Here is a 24,693-nt window from a genome sequence, read left to right on the forward strand (position 1 = left end):
TAAATCGCTTTAGGCAAATGTAATGCTAACCTTTTCCAGTTCACCTAAAAATAAAAATTCTGTCATAATTTACTTGTCCTTTATATTTGCAATTCTGTTTGTTGATGCTAGTAGTGTAGAAATCACTTCAACTTTAATTAAAAGTTTTTATGTGTTCCCAATTATAATATTATTGACATTATATCTCCAATATAATATTAATTAAATAAAAGGCAATTTTAGTGTAGGCCTACTTAAAGAAAATACACTTTCTATGTTTCTTAACACACATAGTACACTTTTACAAAGTTTTATTTTGTAGAAAACATGGAAACACCAAAGACTCTTTAATATATTATGTGTTTTATTAGACAGGTGGGCAACTGTTTGGATTAATCAACAGAAAACGAATCATTGTTATACAGCTCAACACGTTTTATTGTTTAAATATTGTTTTCTTGATTTACCGCGAGTACCATGACTAATATTGATCCAGCTTACTGCAGTGTGCAACAAGTGTCTCATAGTAGCCGCCGAACGAATGCACAGAATACCATTATAACAACTTTCAACACACAAATGTATGTAATATGATAAAACAGCGCTGGTTTTCCCCACATACACTTGACCGGAAGAAGAATACTAGAATACTAGAGTAATGTTAATAAAACTTTAATACATTAGCTCATCCATGAATATGATCTCTGCCAGTCAGATTCTTTCCACCGGATGTAGACGTGAAGACACTTCCCATGATTGCGCGAAATCAAGGCGTCATCAAGCTACGCCTCTGTTTTGAAAAAGTGACCTCTAGTGGCGAAAAATGACATATTGTGCCTTTAATGGGTCAAAAAAGTTCACCTAATTCCATTTAATGTAAGTTTAAACTATAATAGATTTTCATTTTATTGCAGTTAACATGCAATCAAGCCTCTGAAAAAAAAAAAAAAAAACAGTTCGCAATTAAGTACAAGGGGAATCGTTTTACAGAAGTATCAGTAACTCGTATTTTGGCAAAACCCATGGTTACCATGGTCATTTTTGTAAGACTAAAGTAAAAAAAAATACACTTCATTGTTGTCAATATTCCCAGAGCATGTTAAATTAGCTCAGAAAAGCTAAACCCTAGGCGAGCTGTAATTAGCATGTATGACTAGACATGACGCTCTGATACACTGTAAAAGTGTGTAGACGTTTGTATGGCCTAACAGGTGCACAGACCGTCTTGAAAGGACTAAAACCAATGTGTAGACAGACAGACAAAAGCTAACAGAAAGATGAGCCAAGACTGTACTTCTGTTGTTAGTGAATAGGCGGACAGTTTCCCTCGGCAAACTTGTTCAGTGTAGGGTATCCTAGCTAAAGGTGTAAAGGTGTTTCATGTCAAAGCCATTGTTGCTTTTATTGTGCTCTTTCTCCCAAGGGACAGGGCCCTCTTTAGGGAGGTTTCTTTCATCTTTTAAAAGCATTATGGTTGGGTTTGCCAGTAGGCTGCTGGAACCAAAAAACGACGTTGGCTTAAAAGTAATGGAGGGATTGTGTGATTCAATGCAGTTTAACTTGTTGACAGCTTAATAGAGTTTCTTATCAGTCTTAGAACTAAACAGTGAGCATTCAAATAAAAATGTCACTGTCTGAAAGGCAAGTCAGTTCTTTCGGTGGCCATCTTGGTCAATCCCCAGGGCACCCCCATCTTTTTATATGGGTACTTGGCAAGTTCAGCTCCTATTTTCTTAGATGGGGGAAGGCCGAAATCTCAAAAAAAAAAAAAAACATCTCCAAAACAATGTATATCGGTAATAAAATCTGACAACAAAATGTTTCGACTTCCGTTCATTTTCCCGCCATTAAAGTGGACCTACTGTATAATGCCCTTTTTACGAAGTCTTGATTTTGTTTTTGAGGTCTACTAGAATAGGTTTACATGCAGCTACATATTATGTTGTAAATAAGACAACATCTGTATTGCAAACCCCTACATGTTGCAGTTGTTGTCGTTTCTGGTGTATGCCTACCAACGCAATGTCATTGCCATAGAAACTGTGGTAGAAATTCCCCTACGCACCCGACTTAAGCTAAAGGGCATCTGCACTTTGACACCCTAGACGTCTTCTCTTCGACACCTACAAATATATAGTCTACTAGGTGTCTCCACTTTGTCCCCTGCTTCGAGTCGGACCGCGTCTCGCCTCTTACGAGCACTATCACTTGGGAATAAGATCTCTAGAGTTCCACTAACCTGCTGCGCAGCAGTAATCAGACAGACTCCAGACAATGCCTTCAATATGCTTTAATCACGGCCGAGAGAATCTCGGACCATTTTAAAAGAAAATCCCTCAACAAAGAGAGTACAACAGTTTATATAAAAAAGGAACATGGTAAAGGTGACATGTTTCATCATTACATCATTTTCCTCCAACCTGATTGGTTCTACAAATGTATAATTATTTTCAACCATGACCAAATCTGGGTATCTCGATCATGAGGTTGGACATAACAAAACTGGACACCTGTCTAGTTTTATTTCTCCTTTTGTTATTTTCAGACACACAGTAATTCTGGCCCAAGTGTTAGAGACATTCAGTATTCAAAAGCGTATATAAATGTTATCCCTGCAAGGAAAAAAATGTTGGATATGATTAATTAAATAATTAAAGTTAACTCTTTCCCGGCCATTGATGGAAATTTTCAGCTTTCCATGTTTTCAATGTTATACGGTAGGGGGCGCTATTACACATCTTCTGCAAGATTACAGAATCTCCTGACCAAAGCACATGCGAAAAAGAAGCAGAAACAAGCGATATTATATGTAAGCAGATGCATATGTAAAATAACACGTCAACGCATCAGTATTATAAATCAAATCTGCTTAATGTTACTGAATGAATGATGAGCTGTAGGACTGTGCTAGATTTGGGGGTGTTGATGGACTGGATCTACTCCATCTATGTTTTGATCATCATTCTGAATATGATCCAGACATTTGACAAAAAACGATTTTGTGAACTTTTGTGAAAATGATAAAAAATGCTGGCAGGAAAAGAGTTAAAATTAAAATTTCTTCCAAAAACCAATGCAGATATTCCAGAAAACGAAAGAGCGGCATGGGACACTCAAATCGGATCTGAACAGTTGCGATACACAATGTGGTCTGTCAGCCATTTTAGATCAGATTCCAATTGGAATCACAAATCGGATTTGGACTAACAGTGTGAGCGTAGAATATGAAGCTCCTCCTTCTGAAAAGCGCATAGTGTTCTAATTGGTCAGCTGGAGCAGTGTGTTGTTATTGGTCAATTGTTTGGGAAATGTCACACCCCTTACTCAAGACTACATTCGAGGTGTTTCAGGGAATTTAGAAACAGTGCTTACTGATATAGGTTTATTAGAGAACTAGATTAGGAAACCAGAAGTGTGACTGAAATTCAGAATAACTGACTTTGAAGTGACTTTGAGCTTTGTAACTTTGCAGACCTTTCTCAAACAGCAAGATTACACAGTAAAGAAAGTTGAAAATGTAAAAAAGCATGATAGGTCATCTTTATTTTATTTTATTTTATTTATTTTTGAGGATAACACATTCTCATAAAAAAGTAGTTTCTAAGATGTACTATAATGTCAAAACACATACCACTGGTCAGACTAAAATCAACAAATTATGGAAAATAGATAGCTATAAATGTCATAGAGGTGGCATAACCAGGTTTCTTAAGGAACCTGACAAATTCAAATCACTAAATAAATAAATAAATAAATAAATAAATATATATATATATATATATATATATATAACATGGTATAATAACAAAGAGTCTACACCATTTAATTTGATTTAATATCTAACAATGCCTTTTATATGAAGTTTATATAAACTGAAAACTCACAGAACATGTTTGGCAACATATTTTGAGAATGAATGGTATGGTAAATGTTGCTCGTTTAGCTCAAATCACTCTTAAATCAGAATTTTAAAAAACTCTCAAAAGGCAGTTAACTCTCTTAAAAGGCTCTGTTATAGTTGACTGCTTTCCTGCGGCCTGTCTGATTGTTTGTTGCGCAGGAGTGGTGGAGAATGAAATGGTACAGAGTTATGGACAGCTATGGATCAGAGGTCCGACCCACATGCAGTAGACATGCAGGCTAATTATATGCTAATTAGAAGTTTTTCATTTATTAGAAGTTAGTTTGGGAGGTTTAGTTAATCCAAAATGTAAAGTTCATGTTGTTCCAAACTCATTTAAAGGTGCCCTAGAATTAAAAATTGAATTTATCTTGGCATAGTCAAATAACAAGAGTTCAGTACATGGAAATGACATACAGTGAGTCTCAAACTCCATTGTTTCCTCCTTCTTATATAAATCTCATTTGTTTAAAAGACCTCCGAAGAACAGGCGAATTTTAACATGACACCGACTGTTACGTAACAGGATCATTAATATGTACGCCCCCAATATTTGCATATGCCAGCCCATGATCAATTCATTAGACAAGGGCAGCCAGTTTTAACATCTGGATCTGCACAGCTGAATCATCAGACTAGGTAAGCAAGCAAGAACAATAGCGAAAAATGGCAGATGGAGCAATAATAACTGACATGATCCATGATATCATGATATTTTTAGTGATATTTGTAAATTGTCTTTCTAAATGTTTCGTTAGCATGTTGCTAATGTACTGTTAAATGTGGTTAAAGTTACCATCGTTTCTTACTGTATTCACGGAGACAAGACTGTCGTTATTTTCATTTTTAAACACTTGCAGTCTGTATAATTCATAAACACAACTTCATTCTTTATAAATCTCTCCAACAGTGTAGCATTAGCCGTTAGCCACGGAGCACAGCCTCAAACTCATTCAGAATCAATGTAAACATCCAAATAAATACTATACTCACACAATCCGATGTATGCATGCAGCATGCATGACGAACGCTTTGTAAAGATCCATTTTGAGGGTTATATTAGCTGTGTGAACTTTGTTTATGCTGTTAAAGGCAAGCGCGAGCTCCGGGGGCAGGGAGCGTGAGATTTAAAGGGGCCGCAGCATGGATCGGCTCATATTTAATTATGCCCCAAAATAGGCAGTTAAAAAAAATGTATTAAAAAAATCTATGGGGTATTTTGAGCTGAAACTTCACAGACACATTCAGGGGACACCTTAGATATTACATCTTGTAAAAAAACGTCCGATGCTACCCTTAACTTCCATGAAACACAAAAGGAGAAGTAATAATGGATTTGGGATGAATTTAGTAAATAATGAAATCTCATTTTTCTTTTGAATGCAAAAATAGATAAGTTTTCAGAAACAAAGTGAGGTAGAATAAAATGTCTAATCCCTATTAATGGCGAATAAATTCTTTTGACAGTCAAATGTGATTAAACGGGAAAAAAAGAATGAATCCTGCAAGTATTTTGACAAGGATTGATTTGATGTATTGTCTCCTATATGGCATGCGATTGGATGACTTTACTTTTTACAATTAAAAAGGCAAAAAAATGAGCAACTTTTGCTGATCAGCAGGAGACCAACGTTTTGTAAGAGCGGAGTGATTATGAGGAAGAACTTTGCACATGATCTTTTACCACATGACCTTAAAATCCTGGGTGATGACCTTCTGACAATAAAAGAGACTTTTTTAAATTGAGTGAATGAAACCACCAGGCAAAAGACTGAACAAAGAGAACAATAGAGGTTGCCTTTCCGTTCAACTCCTCCTGAACTCACATTCTCGATGATTTCCATATTGTGCTTTTAATCTGACTCACAATTGCATTCTTAAAACAATTATGCCGTTTGAATTTGGCACTGTCAGTTGCCTGACAGGATTCAGTGGCAGATTAAAACCTAAGTGCAGTTTTTCAAACCATTAAATAAAATACCAAGAAGTCATTCATAAGACTGCGTTTGACTGTCAGTGGTAGAGCAAGTGTTTTGACAGCAGGTCACAGCAGGTCATGACATGATTTAGCTGCTGCAAGAGGAATTTAAACATTCATCTCTGTTTTTGAAGCAGTTTAATAGCTGATTTAAGCAGTTTTTATTCAATATTTGCCAGCCACATTTTAAACTGACATTGTTTTTTTTTTTTTTTTTCAGCAGATGTATCAGAAGCATATGGATTCAGATCACAGAAGAAACTCTCAGAGAACATAGACTGGTCGTACGCGGGTGAGTGTTGTGTTCAGGATTGATATTGTGTTTATTATCTATGCAAGGATTACAGACTTCAGTCTGTATAAAGATGCACATTTTGAAGTGAAGCAATGGAGGCATCCTTCCCCCATCAGGTTTAGGGATCATCTGTGTCTAAGCATGCAGGGCTTAACACCACAGATTAAACTCATCCGTATCTCCTAACTGGGCTTTCAGGGTTAATATGGCCTAAATTACAGGTCCTGTCTGATCTCGCCCAGACAGTGCATGTCAAATTATTTTTGAGTGTGTGTTTGGGTTTTCATGCAGTGTGACTCCAAGTTGTGGCTTCTTTGTGTTGTTCTAATATCCTGAAGGATAAATGATTATTTTTCATTTGTAAAACTAAGGTTTTCTCTTGATATTACATGTGTATGAAATATGTATTTTTATCTCATCTGACACTGACTTCATGCTGTGTAATCCCAGTGTTGCCATGGAAAGCCTGATTTTATTGGAACAGAAATATGATCACTGCTGTGTCTTTCATAACGTTCTGTTTGAATAAGTGTAATCTTAGTAGACATATTATGACTACATTTAAATTAGCCATATTGTACAATTTTGGTAGTAGTGATTTAGTTTTACTTAGTGATGGACAGTAACAAAGTATTTAAGCACATTTTTCAAGTACTTTATCAGAGTATTTTTAATGTAGGAAACTTTTACTTAAAGGGTTAGTTCACACAAAAATGAAATTTCTGTCATCATTTACTCTCCCTCAGGATGTTCCAAACCCGTAAGACTTTCGTTCACCTTCAAAACACAAATGGGAAGATCTTTGATTTCTGTCCCTCTATAGACAGCTACGCAACTGACACTTTGACGTTTAAAAAAGTTCATAAAGAGATCATAAAACTAATCCATGTGAATTGAGGCATTTAGTCCAAATATTCTGAAGAGACACGATCACTTTATTTGCTTGACGTGCGAGAACCAATGGGATTCATTCTCGTGTTACACATCACTTTGAGCTTCCACAAGAACCAATGAGGTTCATTCTTGTGTTACGCATCACATTGAGCTTCTGCAAGAACCAATAGGGTTCATTCTTGTATTACACAGCAAGTTTTAGCTTCTGGAAAAGGTTTGTTCTCTCGCATCAAGCAGGTTCGGTTGAGCTTCTGTTTATATTCGCTGATTAATGTTTATATGCGAATAAAAGACTAAATTCAATCTGTTCATCATATAAAGCGATCGAGTCTCTTCAGAAAATTTGGACTAAACGGCTCAATTTATATGGATTAGTTTTATGATATATTTATGAATTTTTTTAAAGTTTCAGTCAAAGTTTCAGTTGCATAGGGACAGAAAGCTCTCAGATTTCATCAAAAACATCTTAATTTGTGTTCTGAAGATGAACGAAGGTCTGACAGGTTTGGAACGACATGAGGGTGAGTAATAAATGACAGAATTTTCATCTTTGGGTGAACTATGTCTTTGGACTACATTCTAAAGCCCGGAACACACCAAGCCGACGGATGACGGATGAACAACTAAGTACTACTTTTCTCAGTGTGTTCCGCACCGTCAGCTGAAGTTGGTCATCGTCTGCTTTTTTTCAGCCAATTCGACATGTTGAATCGGTGTCGGAGCTTATCGGTTAGTCGGGCCAGCTGATCATTCTGATTGGCTGTTCAGCTACTGCCACCTGCTGGTACAGAAAGGCATTTCATCTTACGCAGGCGCAGGACGGACGTGCTACTTGGCCGTCGGCTGTCAAGCATCGGTTTGGTGTATCAGGTCAACTTTGCACCCAGATGCTGCTTTCGTCACCACTAGTTCGTCGCCGTCGGCTTGGTGTGTTCCTGCCTTTAAGCATAATACTTTGTAATTTTTACTCCACTACATTTCATAAAAACGTATTTTGGACTGAAAAAAAATCACCACTCCCTCTGAGACACGAGCGATGTCTGAAGCGAGAACTAATTGATTGTTTGCAATTAACCTTTTGAACAGGTTAAAAAAACACTGAATGATTCTTTCGTGAATTGGATTTATCCAATTGTAGCTGTTCTTAAAGGTGCCCTAGAATAAAAAATTGAATTTGTATTGTCATAGTTGAATAACAAGAGTTCAGTACATGGAAATGACATACAGTGAGTCTCAAACTCCATTGTTTCCTCCTTCTTATATAAATATCATTTGTTTAAAAGACCTCAGAAGAACAGGCGAATCTCAACATAACACCGACTGTTACGTAACAGTCGGGATCATTAATATGTACGCCCCCAATATTTGCATATGCCAGCCCATGTTCAAGGCATTACACAAGGGCAGCCAGTATTAATGTCTGGATCTGTGCACAGTTGAATCATCAGACTAGGTAAACAAGCAAGGACAACAGCAAAAAATGGCAGATGGAGCAATAATAACTGACATGATCCATGATAACATGATATTTTTAGTGATATTTGTAAATTGTCTTTCTAAATGTTTTGTTAGCATGTTGCTAATGTACTGTTAAATGTGGTTAAAGTTACCATTGTTTATTACTATATTCACGGAGACAAGAGCCGTCGCTGTTTTCATTTTTAAACACTTGCAGTCTGTATGATTCATAAACACAACTTCATTCTTTATAAATCTCTCCAACAGTGTAGCATTAGCCGTTAGCCATGAAGCACTATCAAACTCATTCAGAATCAAATGTAAACATCCAAATAAATACAATACTCACATAATCCGATGCATGCATTCAGTATGCATGACGAACACTTTGTAAAGATCCATTTTGAGGGTTATTTTAGCGGTGTAAACTTTGTTTATGCACTGTTTAAGGCAAGCGTGAGCTCCGGGGGCAGGGAGCGCGAGCATTTAAAGGGGCCGCAGCATGAATCGGCGCATTTCTTATGATGCCTCAAAATATGCAGTTAAAAAAATTGATAAAAAAAAAATCTGTGGGGTATTTTGAGCTGAAACTTCATAGACACATTCAGGGGACACCTTAGACTTATACTGCATCTTGTAAAAAAACCGTTCGATGACACCTTTAAGTCAACAGGTGAGTTCGTCATGAAATGGCGCTGCGCAGACCGATCAGTGTATGACATCAAAGTACAGCGAGAGTGATTCGAAAGCATACAGAGCCGTCTGTTCTCTAATCGCTCTCGCGGTACTTTGAGGTCATACACCTATCGGTCTGCGCAGCGCCACTTAGAGTCAAACACACCTAATAACTCTCTGATTCAATGATCCAGTCAAAAAGAGTCAAGAACAGGGGTATCATTGTAGCTTGAATGTTTGTGAACTGATGCCATGAAAAGTAAGTTACTAATGAATTTTAGTATTGATTTTTTGTCAATAAATTCATATTTAGATTTGCAATAAAATAAGAAGGTTTCCTTGTTTGCAATATGTATGTTATATGTACTAATCTTTCTTATTAGTGCTGACTACTGACTAGTCGGACTAGTGCTGGCGAGAATAAATATCTGGTTTACATAACAATTTCCAGGAATTTCTCAGATCCTGTTCGGGCTGTTCTTGCTGCCGTACCTTTAAGACTTTATGCAAACGACTGTTATGATTCGCTAACTCCTTCACCTTTGAAATGATTAAAAAACTTCCCCAGCAAGTCACTGTAAATCTGGAGGGTCATATTTTAGGGTATGCTTATATGTACCCTAAATGGTTTACGTTGTCTCAACGATCCCCGTTCACACGGACCTGCAAAAATGATTAAAAACACTGTATTATGCTGCCAGGCCAGTAGTTGGCGATGTGACTTTGTAAAGAAAAACTACGCTTCTATAAACTGAACACGTAATACGCATGCGTGTGATGTCACGGTTTTCACAAATTTTACAAAGAGATGATAACGGCCCCTTAGGGATGTCAATTACCATTTGTAAGCAATTAGCATGTAGCATTTTAGCTTCTTAAGCTGCGTCTCATTTCAGAGGCTGCATCCTCCAGAGATCGCATTTGTAGGCTGCATACGTCATCAAGGATGTCTTATTTAAGATTATAAAATTGACTTACTCCTCGTGAGGTGTAAAATACTGTAATTACTTTGCAATCTAATGGTTACTTTTCTTAAATGAGACCGCCTTGATAACATATGCAGCCTTTAAATGCGACCTCCGGAGGACTCAGCCTTTGAAATGAGACAGCTTTAGTTTTTATATGCTCTAAGCATCTTTACAGCACAGTTTTGTTTTGTTTTTATTTCAAAAGAGCATGAAAAATCTTGTTTTTTTTATTATATGGCCCATTGAAGTTTGGGAAGAGATGAAGTATCAAATCAAACAACATCAGTGACACATTTTGTATCTCTCATCTTTTCATCTCCAGCTCTTTTCCATTTCTAGCACAATGGAGAATTCCCCTGTCTCGCTTTGTTATTGAAAGTAGGCCAGATTTGATATTCTGCTTATTGTTGTGCACTCTTGATATATAGCTTCTGATCTCTATGATTTACAGATCATTCCTTTGGAAAATGATTCTTCTGTCAGGTGCCCAAAGTTTCAGAGCAAAGGTGTTTAATCTAGGAAGGATGAATTAATAAGTGACCGGTTAAACGGTGTTAAAACTCTTGTCTTTGACCCGTCACAACAAAACAGATTTGGGTGTCATTGGAGGCTGGCACAACAAAGGGGGCATTATAGCGTCCGGGCTGCAGGCAGGCGGTCGGTCATGCAGATGGGACATTGTTCATCAGCATTACCCAGAATACCATGGCCCCTCCTCTTCATTGACCCCTTTTTATACCGCTCTTAACATCTAAATGATACTGAAACATAAATAATCAATCACTGTAAGCTAATTTTGACATACTAAACTTGCAGAGAAGGCCTGAGCAGAGCTAGTCTAGAACTTAAAGGTGCCCTACAGTTAAAAATTGAATTTAGAGTTCAGTACATGGAAATGACATACAGTGAGTCCCAAACTCATTGTTTTCTCCTTCTTATATAAATATCATTTGTTTAAAAGACCTCCGAAGAACAGGCGAATCTCAACATAACACCGACTGTTATGTAACAGTCGGGATCATTAATATGTACGCCCCCAATATTTGCATATGCCAGCCCATGTTCAAAGCATTACACAAGGGCAGCCAGTATTAACGTCTGGATCTGTGCACAGCTGAATCATCAGACTAGATAAGCAAGCAAGATCAACAGCGAAAAATGGCAGATGGAGCAATAATAACTGACATGATCCATGATATCATGATATTTTGATATTGTCTTTTTAAATGTTTCATTAGCATGTTGCTAATGTACTGTTAAATGTGGTTAAAGTTAGCATCGTTTCTTACTGTATTCGAGGAGACAAGAGCCGTCACTATTTTCATTTTTAAACACTTGCAGTCTGTATAATTCATAAACACAACTTCATTCTTTATAAATCTCTCCAACAGTGTAGCATTAGCCGTTAGCTACGGATCACAGCCTCAAACTCAACATCAAAATAAACACTGTACATACGCGATTAGACATGTTGCATGACGAACACTTTGTAAAGATCCATTTTGAGGGTTATATTAGCTGTTTGAACCTTTTTTATGTTGTTTAAGGCAAACGCAAGCTCTTGGGGCGTGGAGCACCAGATTTAAAGGGCCACACACCCTGAATCGGCTCATTTCTAATGATGCCCCAAAATAGGCAGTTAAAAAAATGAATTAAAAAAAATCTATGGGGTATTTTGAGCTGAAACTTCACAGACACATTCAGGGGACACCTTAGACTTATATTACATCTTTTTAAAAAAGTTCTAGGGCACCTTTAAATGAGCTTTGTGCACTTTAATTGCCTTATTTACAGTACAGCATGGTATGTTTTCTCTCCTCATGAAGTAACTGCAACCCAGACTCATTGGAAAAACTTTGCTTCTTGTTGCACATTTCAAAACAATTTCAAAGTGAAATGTCCAGTGAGTTTTTTTATCGTGACTCAAGATTCGCGAGACTCGTACCCAAGCGCTTGACAACACAAATTAAATGCTGTACCAGATGAGCTACCAAGCAAGTTTACTATGTCAGAAAAGCAATGGAGCTGATTATACAGTGGTGGTAGATATCTTACCAGAAAATGACTTATGGTAGAAGTTAAAGTCACTGTTTAGAATGTTACTTGAGTAAAAGTTTGTATGTGATATTTTTTGTACTTAAGTACGAAAAGTTTTTTTTTTTTTTTATATTAAACGTACTTAAGTATTGAAAGAAAATGTAAAATATAAAAGGAGCAAAAGAATATTAAAAATTGTTCTATACACAGTTTGAGCAACAAGATTGTGTTCAGTTTTAACTTGTTCTTACATTTTGTTTCTTTGAAATAAAAAAATGGCTAAATGTTTATTGTAATTTTTAAATATAAAAAATAGTAATATATTAATTATACATTGATCATTCTTGTTAATTCATAGTGCATTATAACTAATTTAAGAGATAACTTTAAAATGTTAAAATGTTAATGTTGAAATTAAAAATGAACAACACTTTTATTAACTTTTTTTAATGTTGCAATTATTATGAAGGCTACTTTTTGTGTTTGCGGAGAGAGACCGCCCGCACGCTCTTCTGATTGGCTGTGATTGTTGATTGACTTTATCGCCTCTCTCAGTCGTGTCGCGGTACAGTTTAAATTTATATATTTTTGTAACCCATTACAACCTTTCAGAACATGTTTTGTGTCAACCCTGTCACCTTTTTACAACTCTATATTGACAAGCAACTATTTGTATTTCTCTAGACAGCTGGAAGGCTTAAGGGAAATGTGTTTTGGCTTGTGTGTGGAGTATGAGTACTGTGTGTTCATGAGGTTGAAACACTTTTTCCATGTCTTTTGTCTATGATCACTATAACCATAACAGGTGCTTTGTTGTGGAATATTTTGATGATAATATTTTGATTTAAAATAGTGATTAAAAATGCATTTATTAAAAAAGAGTGGAACAAATAAAAATAATATATTTAAAAGAAAATATCTGATGGTTGCCTGTGCAAACCACTGCCACAATTCTACAATGTTCTGGTGGTTGTCAGGGTGTTGCTATGATGTTCTGAATAGTTGCTAGTACATTCCTATGAGGTTGCTAGGTGGTTGCTAAGCCACTTAATAATAGCAAAGACTATAGAATAGCACAAGACGTGTCACTCGTATTGTTTTGAATGGGAGAAAGTGAAATGCGCGATATGGCGGAATAAGTCCCGCCTTCTAAATAAGAGCCAATCGCCGACTGGTAAAGTCATCACGTCACTTCAGCGGCCGTTAGAATCACCGGTTTCTATAGAAACAGTCAGACGCAACCTCAGAAGAGACGCGCATTTAGGTCTGCGCATGCGCATTAGCTTGATCCAGCCTGAAAAATAGTTTTTTTTGTCATGATTCGAGCGTTTAGAAACTAAATTTATGAGCCGGTTGTTGTTAGATTTCATTAGTGATTTCAAATATGAAATGTAATCGTAAGGTTGGCGAACACTTTTGGAGAATTTGATGTTTCCCCATTCAAAGAGATTGCATGATGCCCAGGATGCCCGAGAGGCGTTTCAAAGATGGCCGCCGAGTGAAATGACTTGTCTTAAAGGGACTTTGGTAATAATACTTTAGCAAGTGGCAATAAAAGTGTTTATTTATGCCAAGTTAAGATTTGCGTATAAAAACTGGTTTTAAGTCAGCTTCAGTTCTTTTTTTCTATCCCTTCCGATTACACAAACCACTCTCAAAAAGTCTGTTTGCTCTGATGTTTCTTAGAGATATCAGAAAAACACAAGAAAACAAATACCAACATATTCAAGTGAAACATGACAGCTTTGAGTGTTTGTGCTTCGCTGAGGAAGGAGGGAAGTGACAGTACTAATGATAGAGGAGTGAAGACATTTAACTGGCATTTTCCTGCTTTGATTTACACTTGCTACAGCTTGTCATGCATCCAATTATCTCTGTTCACTGGAGCTAGAATTGAGTGACAGGTCACAACCCATCAGCATGAAGTCTATCATTACTCTATTGAGTGTAATGATAGTCATAAACAGATATGACAATTTTTATGCGTTGTTAAATATGGCTAAAATGAAATGTTCACAAGAGGGTTGATACTACATGGATCTGGAAATCTGGATATACATTTAGGCTATTATGTTACTTTCCATCCATCCATCCCAATCCAATCCAATCCAATCCAATCCAATCATATGGTGCCTTTATCAAATTGCTGATTTTAAATGCTTAAAACAACCAATATGCCACTTATGGGTGTGTTACAGTGATTTTACCACAGTTAACAGGTTTTTGGAAACTCCACCTTGTTTAATGCCTAACAGCTTTCTTTCTTCATTTATGTGTTGTGTATTTTCTACTGTTTTTGACTCAACTGTACGGTATCTACTGTACACCAGTGTTTATGACTCAGCTGGGGGTGTGTAATTCAGCTATTGACATGCTAATGAGAGTGACCTAGAACTGCTGGTGACCTGGTTTACGGGCTTCGTTTTTGTGCATTAGGGACCTCTAGAGAGAGAACTTTGATTAACCCACCAGCAGACCACGACATACATCTAATGATGTCCCTTTGTGTCTGTGAATGTGTTTTTTGGAAAGCATGTATTTGTGTCTGAAGTGAATCGTCCTCTAATATTTATGAATGATTTTAAGGTTTATTTACCCAGTTAAACTCTTTTCTCACAGGAACTCTAAACCAAAATAACTGGGCAAAGAAATACCCATCATGCAACAATGCCAAACAGTCACCAATAAACATTGAAGAGAGCCTGACGCAGGTCAAAATCCAGTTCCAGAAGCTGAGATTTGAGGGATGGGCGGAAAAGACATCAGACTCCGCTACAATAAAGAATGATGGGAAAACTGGTGAGCACAGCTGTCTTCAACTTTCACAAATTTCTTAGTATTTGCTAGTAAAATACAATGAGAATTATTATTTTGTCAGAATACACATATAGTACTTTTGAATGGCATCAAAAAAGAAAGTAGCCACTTGCTAGTTACTCTTGACCCTTTGGTAGATTTGCATTCAGAGTTGATGTGAATAGATATTTAGCTTTCTGTTTGTAATATGTTTTTTTTTTGTCTCCAGTGGCTATCGATGTGGGAGGAGGGTTTTATGTGAGTGGAGGGGGGCTCAGGTCCAAGTTTAAGGTGGGACGCATCACTTTCCACTGGGGCCTGTGCAACGCCTCCTCTGACGGTTCTGAGCACGGCCTTAACGGAGGCAAATTCCCCCTGGAGGTATTATCTCATGCAATAAAATAATGTCAATTCAAATCAGTATTTATTTCATTTCATTTATTATTATTTTTATTTCTCTTATTTGTTAAAGGAACACTCCACTTTTTTTGAAAATAGGCTCATTTTCCAACTCCCCTAGAGTTAAACAGTTGAGTTTTACCGTTTTCGAATCCATTCAGCCGATCTCCGGTTCTGGCGGTACCACTTTTAGCATAGCTTAGCATAGTTCATTGAATCTGATTAGACCGTTAGCATCTCGCTCAAAAATGACCAAAGAGTTTAGATATTTTTCCTATTTAAAACTTGACTCTTCTGTAGTTAAATCGTGTACTAAGACCAACAGAAAATGAAAAGTTGTGATTTTCTAGGCTGATATGGCTAGGAACTATACTCTCATTCCGGCGTAATAATCAAGGAACTTTGCTGCCGTATCATGGCTGCAGCAGTGCAATGATATTACGCAGCGGCTCTCACAAACGTCTCCATGGTTGCAAGGCACGTTCCCTGTGCAAGCAGGGGCTCACGGGCGCTGCGTAATATCATTGCACAAAGTTCCTTGATTATTACGCCTGAATGAGAGTATAGTTCCTAGCCATATCAGCCTAGAAAATCACAACTTTTCATTTTCTGTCGGTCTTAGTACACGATTTAACTACAGAAGAGTCAAGTTTTAAATAGGAAAAATATCAAAACTCTTTGGTCATTTTTGAGCGCGATGCTAATGGTCTAATTAAATTCAATGAACTATGCTAAGCTATGCTAAAAGTGGTACCGCCAGAACCGGAGATCGGCTGGATGGATTCGAAAATGGTAAAACTCAACTGTTTAACTCTAGGGGAGTTGGAAAATGAGCCTATTTTCAAAAAAAGTGGAGTGTTCCTTTAAGTCACTGCATAATAAGCAGAATAATGTACAGTCAGCTGGTTATTTTCGCAACCTGAAGTCCTGATCACCCAGTGGGGGTTAATTTTGCGATAACTGGCTGACTGCACATCATCCCTTACTTTTAATTCAAAGCGTGAATTTATGCAAATGTTGATTAGATATATTGTTTGTTTACTGTGCAGATGCAGATATATTGTTATGATCCAGATGTTTTCAGTGACCTCGATGAGGCCCTCAGAGACGGAGGAAAGATCACAGCGTTGGCTGTGCTGTTTGAGGTGAGAATAGCAGCTCAAGTTATCTGGCTGTTTGTGTCCTTGTTTACACTGCAAAAGATCATTTTATTAAAGGGTTAGTTCGCCCAAAAATGAAAATGTTGTCATCATTTACTCACTCGTACGTTGTTCCAAACCAATATGAGTTTCTTTCTTCTGTTGAACACAAAAGAAGATATTTTAAAGAATGCTGATAACCAGACAGTTGGTGGTACCCATTGACTTCCATAGTATTTTTTTTCCTTCTATGGACATCAGTGGGTGATATCAACTGTCTGGTTATCAACATTCTTTAAAATATCTTCTTTTGTGTTCATCAGACAAAAGAAACTCATACAGGTTTGGAACAACGTGCGAGTGAGCAAATGATGACAACATTTTCATTTTAAAGTGAACTAATTCTTTAAAGCAGGGGTTCCCAAACACATTCCTGGAGCTTCCCCAACACTGCACATTTCGCATGTCTCCTTTGTCTGACACACCCATTTCAGGTCTTGGAGTCTCGACTAATGAGCTGAAGACCTGAATCAGGTGTGTTTGTTTAAGGAGACATGAGGCGTTTCTCAAAACCAAGTTCACAAAGTTCGGACTCGTGTCCTTGGTAGTTAAGACTTGGCAAGTTCGACTCAGGAGAACGGACTCCTGTGGACGGGAGAACACAAGTCCGGTGATTCTGCAAATGGAACAGCAGCGTTCTTGATAACGTCACTCAGCTCGCTCTGGCTTCTCCGGTTATCTCTGTATGTATATTTTAGCCAACAATAAAACTAAATTTGTTATAAAACACCACTCTGCCTCTTTTCGTTTTATTAAAAAAATAGGGCTGTCAAATGATTAATCACGATTAATCGCATACAAAATAAAAGTTTGAGTTTGCCTAATATATGTGGATGTACTGTGTGTAATTATTATGTATATATAAATACAAACACATCCATGTATATATTTGAGAAATATTTACACGTATATGTATTTATTTATATTTTTATATAATTTATATTATATATAAATACATCGTTTTTGTACATAAATAACATATTTCTCTTAAATATATACATTAATTTGTGTGTATTTATATATACATATTATTTACACACATTACTCACACATATATTATGCAAACTCAAACTTTTATTTTGTATGCGATTAATCGCGATTAATCGCTTGACAGCCCTATTAAAAAACGAACAAAAACATATTAATAGTCTCAGGCAACGAGTGATTGATTATCTGCCTCTTTTCGTATATATTTAAAAAAAATATATAAAACAATACTATTTGTGAATACACTGATTATCTTCACTGTAATGAAATGAAATAGGCTATAACATAAAACACAACTCCGTCTCTTTTTGTTAAATGTCAGGTTTAATGATCAATAATAGCCATTATAAAAGGTATAAGAATATACAATAAGAAATAAAGCAAACAATTCAGTAAAGCGTACAAAATCAGCGCTTTAATAGGATACAAAAGTAAAATAGCCATATATAAAGTTATGAAACGTCAAGTTGCCCTCAGCCAAAACGTCAGAAGGACTAGCCGAGGTAAGGCTGCTCTCGGCTGGGCACATGAGCGCTGAGCGTCCGGTGATCGCCTGGATCTCACAACTCCAACAACGTCAGATTAAATTGTCAGAAAGGCGCTATCTTTATCAATAAACCACAAATTTGAGATTTAAACCAGCACATTCTCACCTGAAATCTCTTAAAACTACATATCATGACATAATAACAGTAATATGTTTAAATTATGCGGGTTTTCTCCTTTACTATGACGCTTGCTGGTTAGTGCGAGATGTATTCTGGGATACCTGGCTGTCTCAAGTCTGCATAAGTCACCTCTCGATGCATCCTAGATAAAAGGGGCGGACCAAGAACACATCCGGGGATTTGAACTGAACTTGCTAGATGCGAACTTTGAATTGGAACAGTACTTGGACAGCGACTGATGACATTTCACAAGAACACAAGAGCACGAAAAGTACGCATATTGAGAAACGGCTATGGAAAACATGCAGTGTTGGGGAAGCTCCAGGATTGTGTTTGGGAACCCCTGCTTTAAAGGATTACATCACTTTCAAATGAAAATTACCCCAAGCTTTATTCACCCTCAAGCCATCCTAGGTGTATATGACTTTCTTCTTTCTGAAGAACACAATTGTTATATAAATTTATATTATATTAAGTTATATTAATAAATATCCTGACGCATCCAAGCTTTATAAAGGCAGTGAACGGGGAAAATGAGTATAAAGCTCAAGAAAGTGCATCCATCCATCCATCATAAACGTACTCCACACGGCTCTGGGAGGTTAATAAAGACCTTCTGAAGCAAAGCGATGCACTTGTGTAAGAAAAATATCCATATTTAACAAGTTATGAAGTAAAATATCTAGCTTCCTCCAGACCGTCTTCCATATTCAACTTACGAAGAAAGTGTAAAACTCTCGAAGTTCAAAACGCTTACGCTATGTCCTACGCCTTCTGTATTCAACTTATGAAAAAAGCTTAAAGGGGTGGCATCACACACAGTTTCTGCCAATCTCATGTTAATCTTAAGTACCTATAGAGTAGTATAGCATCCTTCATATTGCCAAAAAGTCTTTAGTTTTATAATATTTATAAAAGATGGAGATAGAGTGACGAGCTGTCACAAGCAAGCGCAGCTTTTGCGTAGAGATCGGCTGCAAGCTATCAATGGTCAGCTAAACAAATATATTTAAACACACGCAATACACCATCGCATTATCCATGGATAACTTTTGAATCACTATAATGAATAGCAAATAGTGAATGATGAGTAATGAATTTATAAATTCACTACGTTCGTATTGTTTACATTATACGCACTAAGGCACAGAAATACTTTGTCATACGTCCAACTCGTGTTTAGTATGATAATCCAACTCTTTAACAGTGTAAATAAGTCAGAATGCATTAAATAGCATTATACCCCCCCCCCCCCCCTTTAAGTGACGCAATGAATACAGAAGGCAGTCCAGATATTTTACTTTATAACTTGTTAAATATGGATATTTTTCTTACACGCATCGCTTCGCTTCAGAAGGCTGTTATTAACCCCCCCGGAGCCGCGTGGAGTACATTAGGATATAACTGCATAATTGTGTTCATCAGAAAGAAGAAAGTCATATACACCAAGGATGGCTTCAGGGTGAGTAAATTTTGGTGTAATTTTCATTTTAAAGTGAAGTAATCCTTTCAATTAAAAAAAAGATAAGTTGTCATATTTTTAATAGAAAACAAAACAAAATTTTTGCATTGTATATTGTGGTCTTGTTGCTGGTTCTCCATTACTTGCTTTCTTCATGTATTGAACATCCTCACTCCATCAAATTAATATTCTTAGACAGGCTTAGGCACTCTTCAAAACCTCATCACTCCCTCTGCCTGCATTTAGCCTGAGGTACAAAGCAGTTTCAGAAATCCTCATTTTCACACGGTTGTTCTGATGGTAAAAACTGACAGAACGTAACCACAATGTGTTGTTGAACCTTCATAATACGTAGGCTTTTCCCTGAGGATATTCTGATATAATTCATGTGTAATAACATGAAGTTGTGTGCTTGTGTATTATGGTGTTTTGTCAGTTTGGTGGTGCATGTATGAACATTTCTGATTTTGAATGCAAATAGATGTGGTTAAAGCAGCACAATCTGATATTTTTTAAAATGAAATCTCAAATCTGAAGAACAAAAATAACATTGAAAAGCTCAACAAGCACGTATTTGTAGGAAGTCCACATTATTCTGGCCATATAATGTATCATGTACTTTGTTTATTATGCAATTACTATGCCATTATTTAATGGTTCTCTCCACAGACAAGAACTGATGATAATGAAAACTACACGGCCATCATTGACGCAGTCAACAGTGTCAGCCGTTATGGTACGATCAGTCTTCATATCTATATTTAAAGGGATAGTTCACCCAAAAATGAAAATTTGATGTTTATCTGCTTACCCCCAGTGCATCCAAGATGTAGGTGACTTTTTTTCTTTAGTCGAACGCAAATTATGATTTTTAACTGCAACCGCTGCCGTCTGTCAGTCAAATAATAGCAGTAGATGGGAACTTCAACTATAACAGTAAATAAAACTTGCTTAGACAAATCAAAATTAAAACCTGCGGCTCGTGACGACACATTAATGTCCTAAGACACGAAACGATCGGTTTGTGCGAGAAACCGAACATTATTTATATCATTTTTTACCTCTAATACACCACTATATCCAACTTCGTTCAGCTTCCTGCTAGTGAGGTCAAAAAACGCGTTCTGAAGATGGAAGTGATGTCTCGCCCATATACTTCAATGAGCGCGAGACATCACTTCCGTTGTCAGAGCGCGATCCGACCTCACTAGCCGGAAGCTGAACGAAGTTGGACATATTGGTGTATTAGAGGTAAAAAATATTTAGATACTGTTTGGTTTCTCGCACAAACCGATCGTTTCGTGTCTTAGGACATCAATGTGTCATCACAATTAATTTTGATTTGTCTATGGAAGTTTTTTCGACTCTTATTGTTCAAGTTCCCAATCACTGCTATTATTTGACTGACAGACGGCAGCGGTTGCAGTTAAAAATCATAATTTGCGTTTGACTGAAGAAAAAAAGTCATCTACATCTTGGATGCCCTGGGGGTAAGCAGATAAACATCAAATTTTCATTTTTGGGTGAACTATCCCTTTAAAGGGGTCATATTCCTAATTTTTGCAGTATTTATCTGGAAAATCCTATTCTCCATGAGGCTCCTTCAATTTTCAAAGGCCCTTAAAGTGACAGTTCAGCCAAAAAACAAAGTTCTGCCATCATTTACTCACCCTCAAACCTGTATGACTTTCTTCTGTGGAACTTAAAATCAGAAATTCTGATTCTGTTGGTCACTCTTTTAAATAAAATTAAAAAAGCATCATAGAAGGGGTCCATACAATTTATGCTTTATATTCAGAAATCATACTATAGCTTTTTGAAAGAAACGGAAGATAGAAAGTCATATGGGTTTGGAACGGCATGAACTTCATTATCATAAATAATGCACACAATTTTCATTTTGAATGAACTATTCCTGTTTTCTCTGGTCAGGAAAGAGCGGCCCCATCTCTCCGTTCACCTTGCAGGGTCTCCTGCCCAACTCCACGGAGAAGTACTTCATCTATAATGGCTCTCTGACCACCCCTCCCTGCTCTGAGACTGTAGAGTGGATCGTCTTCAAAAACACAGTGGCCATCTCAGATGTTCAGGTCAGTATCGTCAACAGTTTTTAGAGCATTGACCTGCTAGCACATATAACGGCATGTGTTATTTACAGATTTAAAGAGACAGTTCACCCAAAAAGGAAAATGTCATAAAGCTTTCAAGCTTCAAAAAGCATCATAAAAGTCTTGACCTATCTTGACCCAAACATTCCTTGTATTGACTACTTCATAATGCTATTTTGCAGTTTCATTGCATTTGCTTGGAAAAGAGCAACCATCACTTTATTCAAAAATGTCTCCTTCTGTGTTTCACTGAAGAAAGAAAGTCATACAGGTTTGGAGCAACATTTTTGAGTGAAGACGTAATTTAAAGGCTCCGTCACAGTAGACGATAAACAGATTGTGGCGGTGCATATAAAGGCTCATCTTCTGCGCATTACAATCTGTTATTGAGCTCCATGTGCTGACAGATTTAAAAGATGGTCAAAATGAGACAAAAGGACTGTTGACAACAATTGCCTTTTATCCACAAAACATTTCACTTATGAATAATGAAAATGACCTTGTTTTGACAAGTATAGTTCAATAAAAAACTCTAAACCAGGGTTGCCAGGTTTGCGTAACATAGCCAGCCCAATTGCTATTCAAAACCCATACAATCACGACTAAAAGTAGTCCAATCACATTCCGGGGGGTAAAAATTGAGGGGTGGTGTGGTCGCTTCAACCTGCGGACTAACAAAACATCCATTATAAAAGTAGACCAATTCTACGCGAAAAGCACATACTTGGCAACACTGCTCAAAACCTGCATTTTTATACTTTTTAAAAGTAAAAACTGGCAGTTAATGAGCTTGTATGTTGTTTTGAATTGAAACCCTGAGGACATATTCACCTGGAATGATATTGTGACTGTGGCATCTGTTTGTCATTTGGCATCTGTTGTGCAACACTGAGTCTATGTGACACACACACTCAGGAACTGAAAACAATTACCAAGAAGTAACACACGCCCAAACATGACAGCACAAACATCAATTAGCATTCCAAATGGTGTTTTACTTTGACGTATAGATCCATTTAATTTCCTGTGTTTCTTCTGTATGTACATTTGCATTTGATTTGACATTTTCTTTCTTAGAAATCCATTCAATCATGTCTATTAATAATAATGTTTGCTGAGCTTTTGACAGTAAATGCTAAAGTTCACACAAAAAGGATGCAACAACAACATGTTTTATTATTGGGATATTAGATGCCAAAATGGAATTAGAGGGAGCAAGTATAGAGTTACACGTCACAAAAGACTGTAAATGTTTAAATACAGCCTTTGTAGTGTGTGTCATTCAGTTTGGGGCTGTTGCCCTCGAGTGACTAGCAAGTCGATACAAGCTGTAGTTGAAAGGCATGGTGAAGTTTTACCGCAAGTTAACAAACCCACATCTGATGACATCACAATGGGAATGACATTGACTCATACACATTAAAGAGAAGCTTTGATGTCCACACAATGGGGGACGTCTCGCCGCTGGGGCACAATGTGTTTGTTTAGGGGTTGAATAAAAACTGTATCCATAATGTATGGAGATTCAATAGTTCTGTTCAACAAGTTCAACAAGTTTCATCCTGTAAGCTACATCAACTTTGCCAACTTTATATTATATATAATTATTTTATTACTGTCAGTTTGTGTATTAGTAGTGGAGATTTTTAAGTGACTCTCTCTGAAGGTTACATCGATATGCCAGTAGGTCTTTTTGAGTGAGTCGTTAAATCATTCACTCAACCGATTTGTTCACTAAAACTCCCTGTGTCCAAATATGCGAAAAATAGTATTCATAAAAGTTAGCGAAAAGTACCTGGATGACCTACTACTTCTGAATGCACATTCATTTAACAATTTACAATCACATCAGGCCACAAGAGAGGATTTAGCCGCTCTTGTGGTACTTTGTTGTCATACACCGATTTGTCCGCTTTAAAGGGTTAGTTCACCCAAAAAGTTAAATTACGCCATGATTTACTCGCCCTCAAGCCATCTTAGGTGTATATGATTTTCTTTTTTTAGACGAATACAATTGGAGTTATATTAAACAATTGTAAGGAACCCCGCATCGGCCAAAAAACGGACTCCGACGCCCCCGGGCGAAGGTTAACACGTGTATGCCTTTTCAGCGTCTCTATTAAGTTCACTTAATTTCACTCACTTAATCTGACTCCAATTTCAAATGATTCTTATTCTTAGGTTGTGTTTCCAATTAGAAATTCATCATTAGTTATGCATTAATTTGGATATTTTATGATTCTGGATATCCCATATTTCAATTGTTCAGTCATTAGGGACCCGATGCCGCACAGAGATACTCGCCCCGGGATTTCGCAGTAAACTCACGGACATAAACTCGCCAGTCTGATCTTCGTCAGAGGGTGTAATAAGTTGGCTAATACCTTTAGTCGGTTGCCTACTGCTCACTCGAACAAAAGTGAATTTTAATTTAGCCACTTTCATACAACTTGCTAAATCAGCGGTAAACAGAAATCAAAAGGTCTTCAGATGAAGTGCCTACTGCTCCTTCATTCATGCGCCTTCAGTTTGATTTACCCTGGACACAGATTTACGGTAGCATTAGCCTCCCATAATTTACTGGTAATAGTGATATCAGGAGAATCCAGAGTAAATCAAATATAAGATTTTATTTGTCAGGTAAAAGTGTATCGTGTCAATTACACAAATAACCAATTAAAGCCAATTCAGAAATATTAAATGCATAACATTGATTACTCAAAGAAATGCATATATACACAGGAATGGGTGAATGTCTTCAGAATGTCTTTTTATTGTTTTATTGCAGGATGCTTGATCTCAGTTTTCATTTAGCAGGAAAACCAAGCCTTACATGATGTTCTGGCTCTTCCAAGCTTTATAATGGCAGTGAATCGACGATGATATTTT

At 36.9% G+C, this 24,693-nt stretch overlaps 1 protein-coding gene across 3 annotated transcripts in view; it reads left to right on the plus strand.

Annotated features, from left to right (window-relative positions):
* Positions 1 to 24,693, plus strand: part of ptprz1a (protein tyrosine phosphatase receptor type Z1a) — a 77,482-nt gene that overhangs the window by 19,295 nt on the left and 33,494 nt on the right. For all 3 annotated transcript variants that reach the window (XM_067379665.1, XM_067379667.1, XM_067379666.1), the window contains 6 exons: positions 6,079 to 6,150; positions 14,805 to 14,984; positions 15,211 to 15,362; positions 16,430 to 16,525; positions 20,366 to 20,432; positions 21,629 to 21,786. In XM_067379665.1, the coding sequence (XP_067235766.1) occupies positions 6,079 to 6,150; positions 14,805 to 14,984; positions 15,211 to 15,362; positions 16,430 to 16,525; positions 20,366 to 20,432; positions 21,629 to 21,786 (725 nt within the window). The remainder of the gene's footprint in view (positions 1 to 6,078; positions 6,151 to 14,804; positions 14,985 to 15,210; positions 15,363 to 16,429; positions 16,526 to 20,365; positions 20,433 to 21,628; positions 21,787 to 24,693) is intronic.

The sequence above is a fragment of the Chanodichthys erythropterus genome, chromosome 24 (genome assembly GCF_024489055.1).
Source record: "Chanodichthys erythropterus isolate Z2021 chromosome 24, ASM2448905v1, whole genome shotgun sequence".
Lineage (NCBI taxonomy): Eukaryota > Metazoa > Chordata > Actinopteri > Cypriniformes > Xenocyprididae > Chanodichthys > Chanodichthys erythropterus.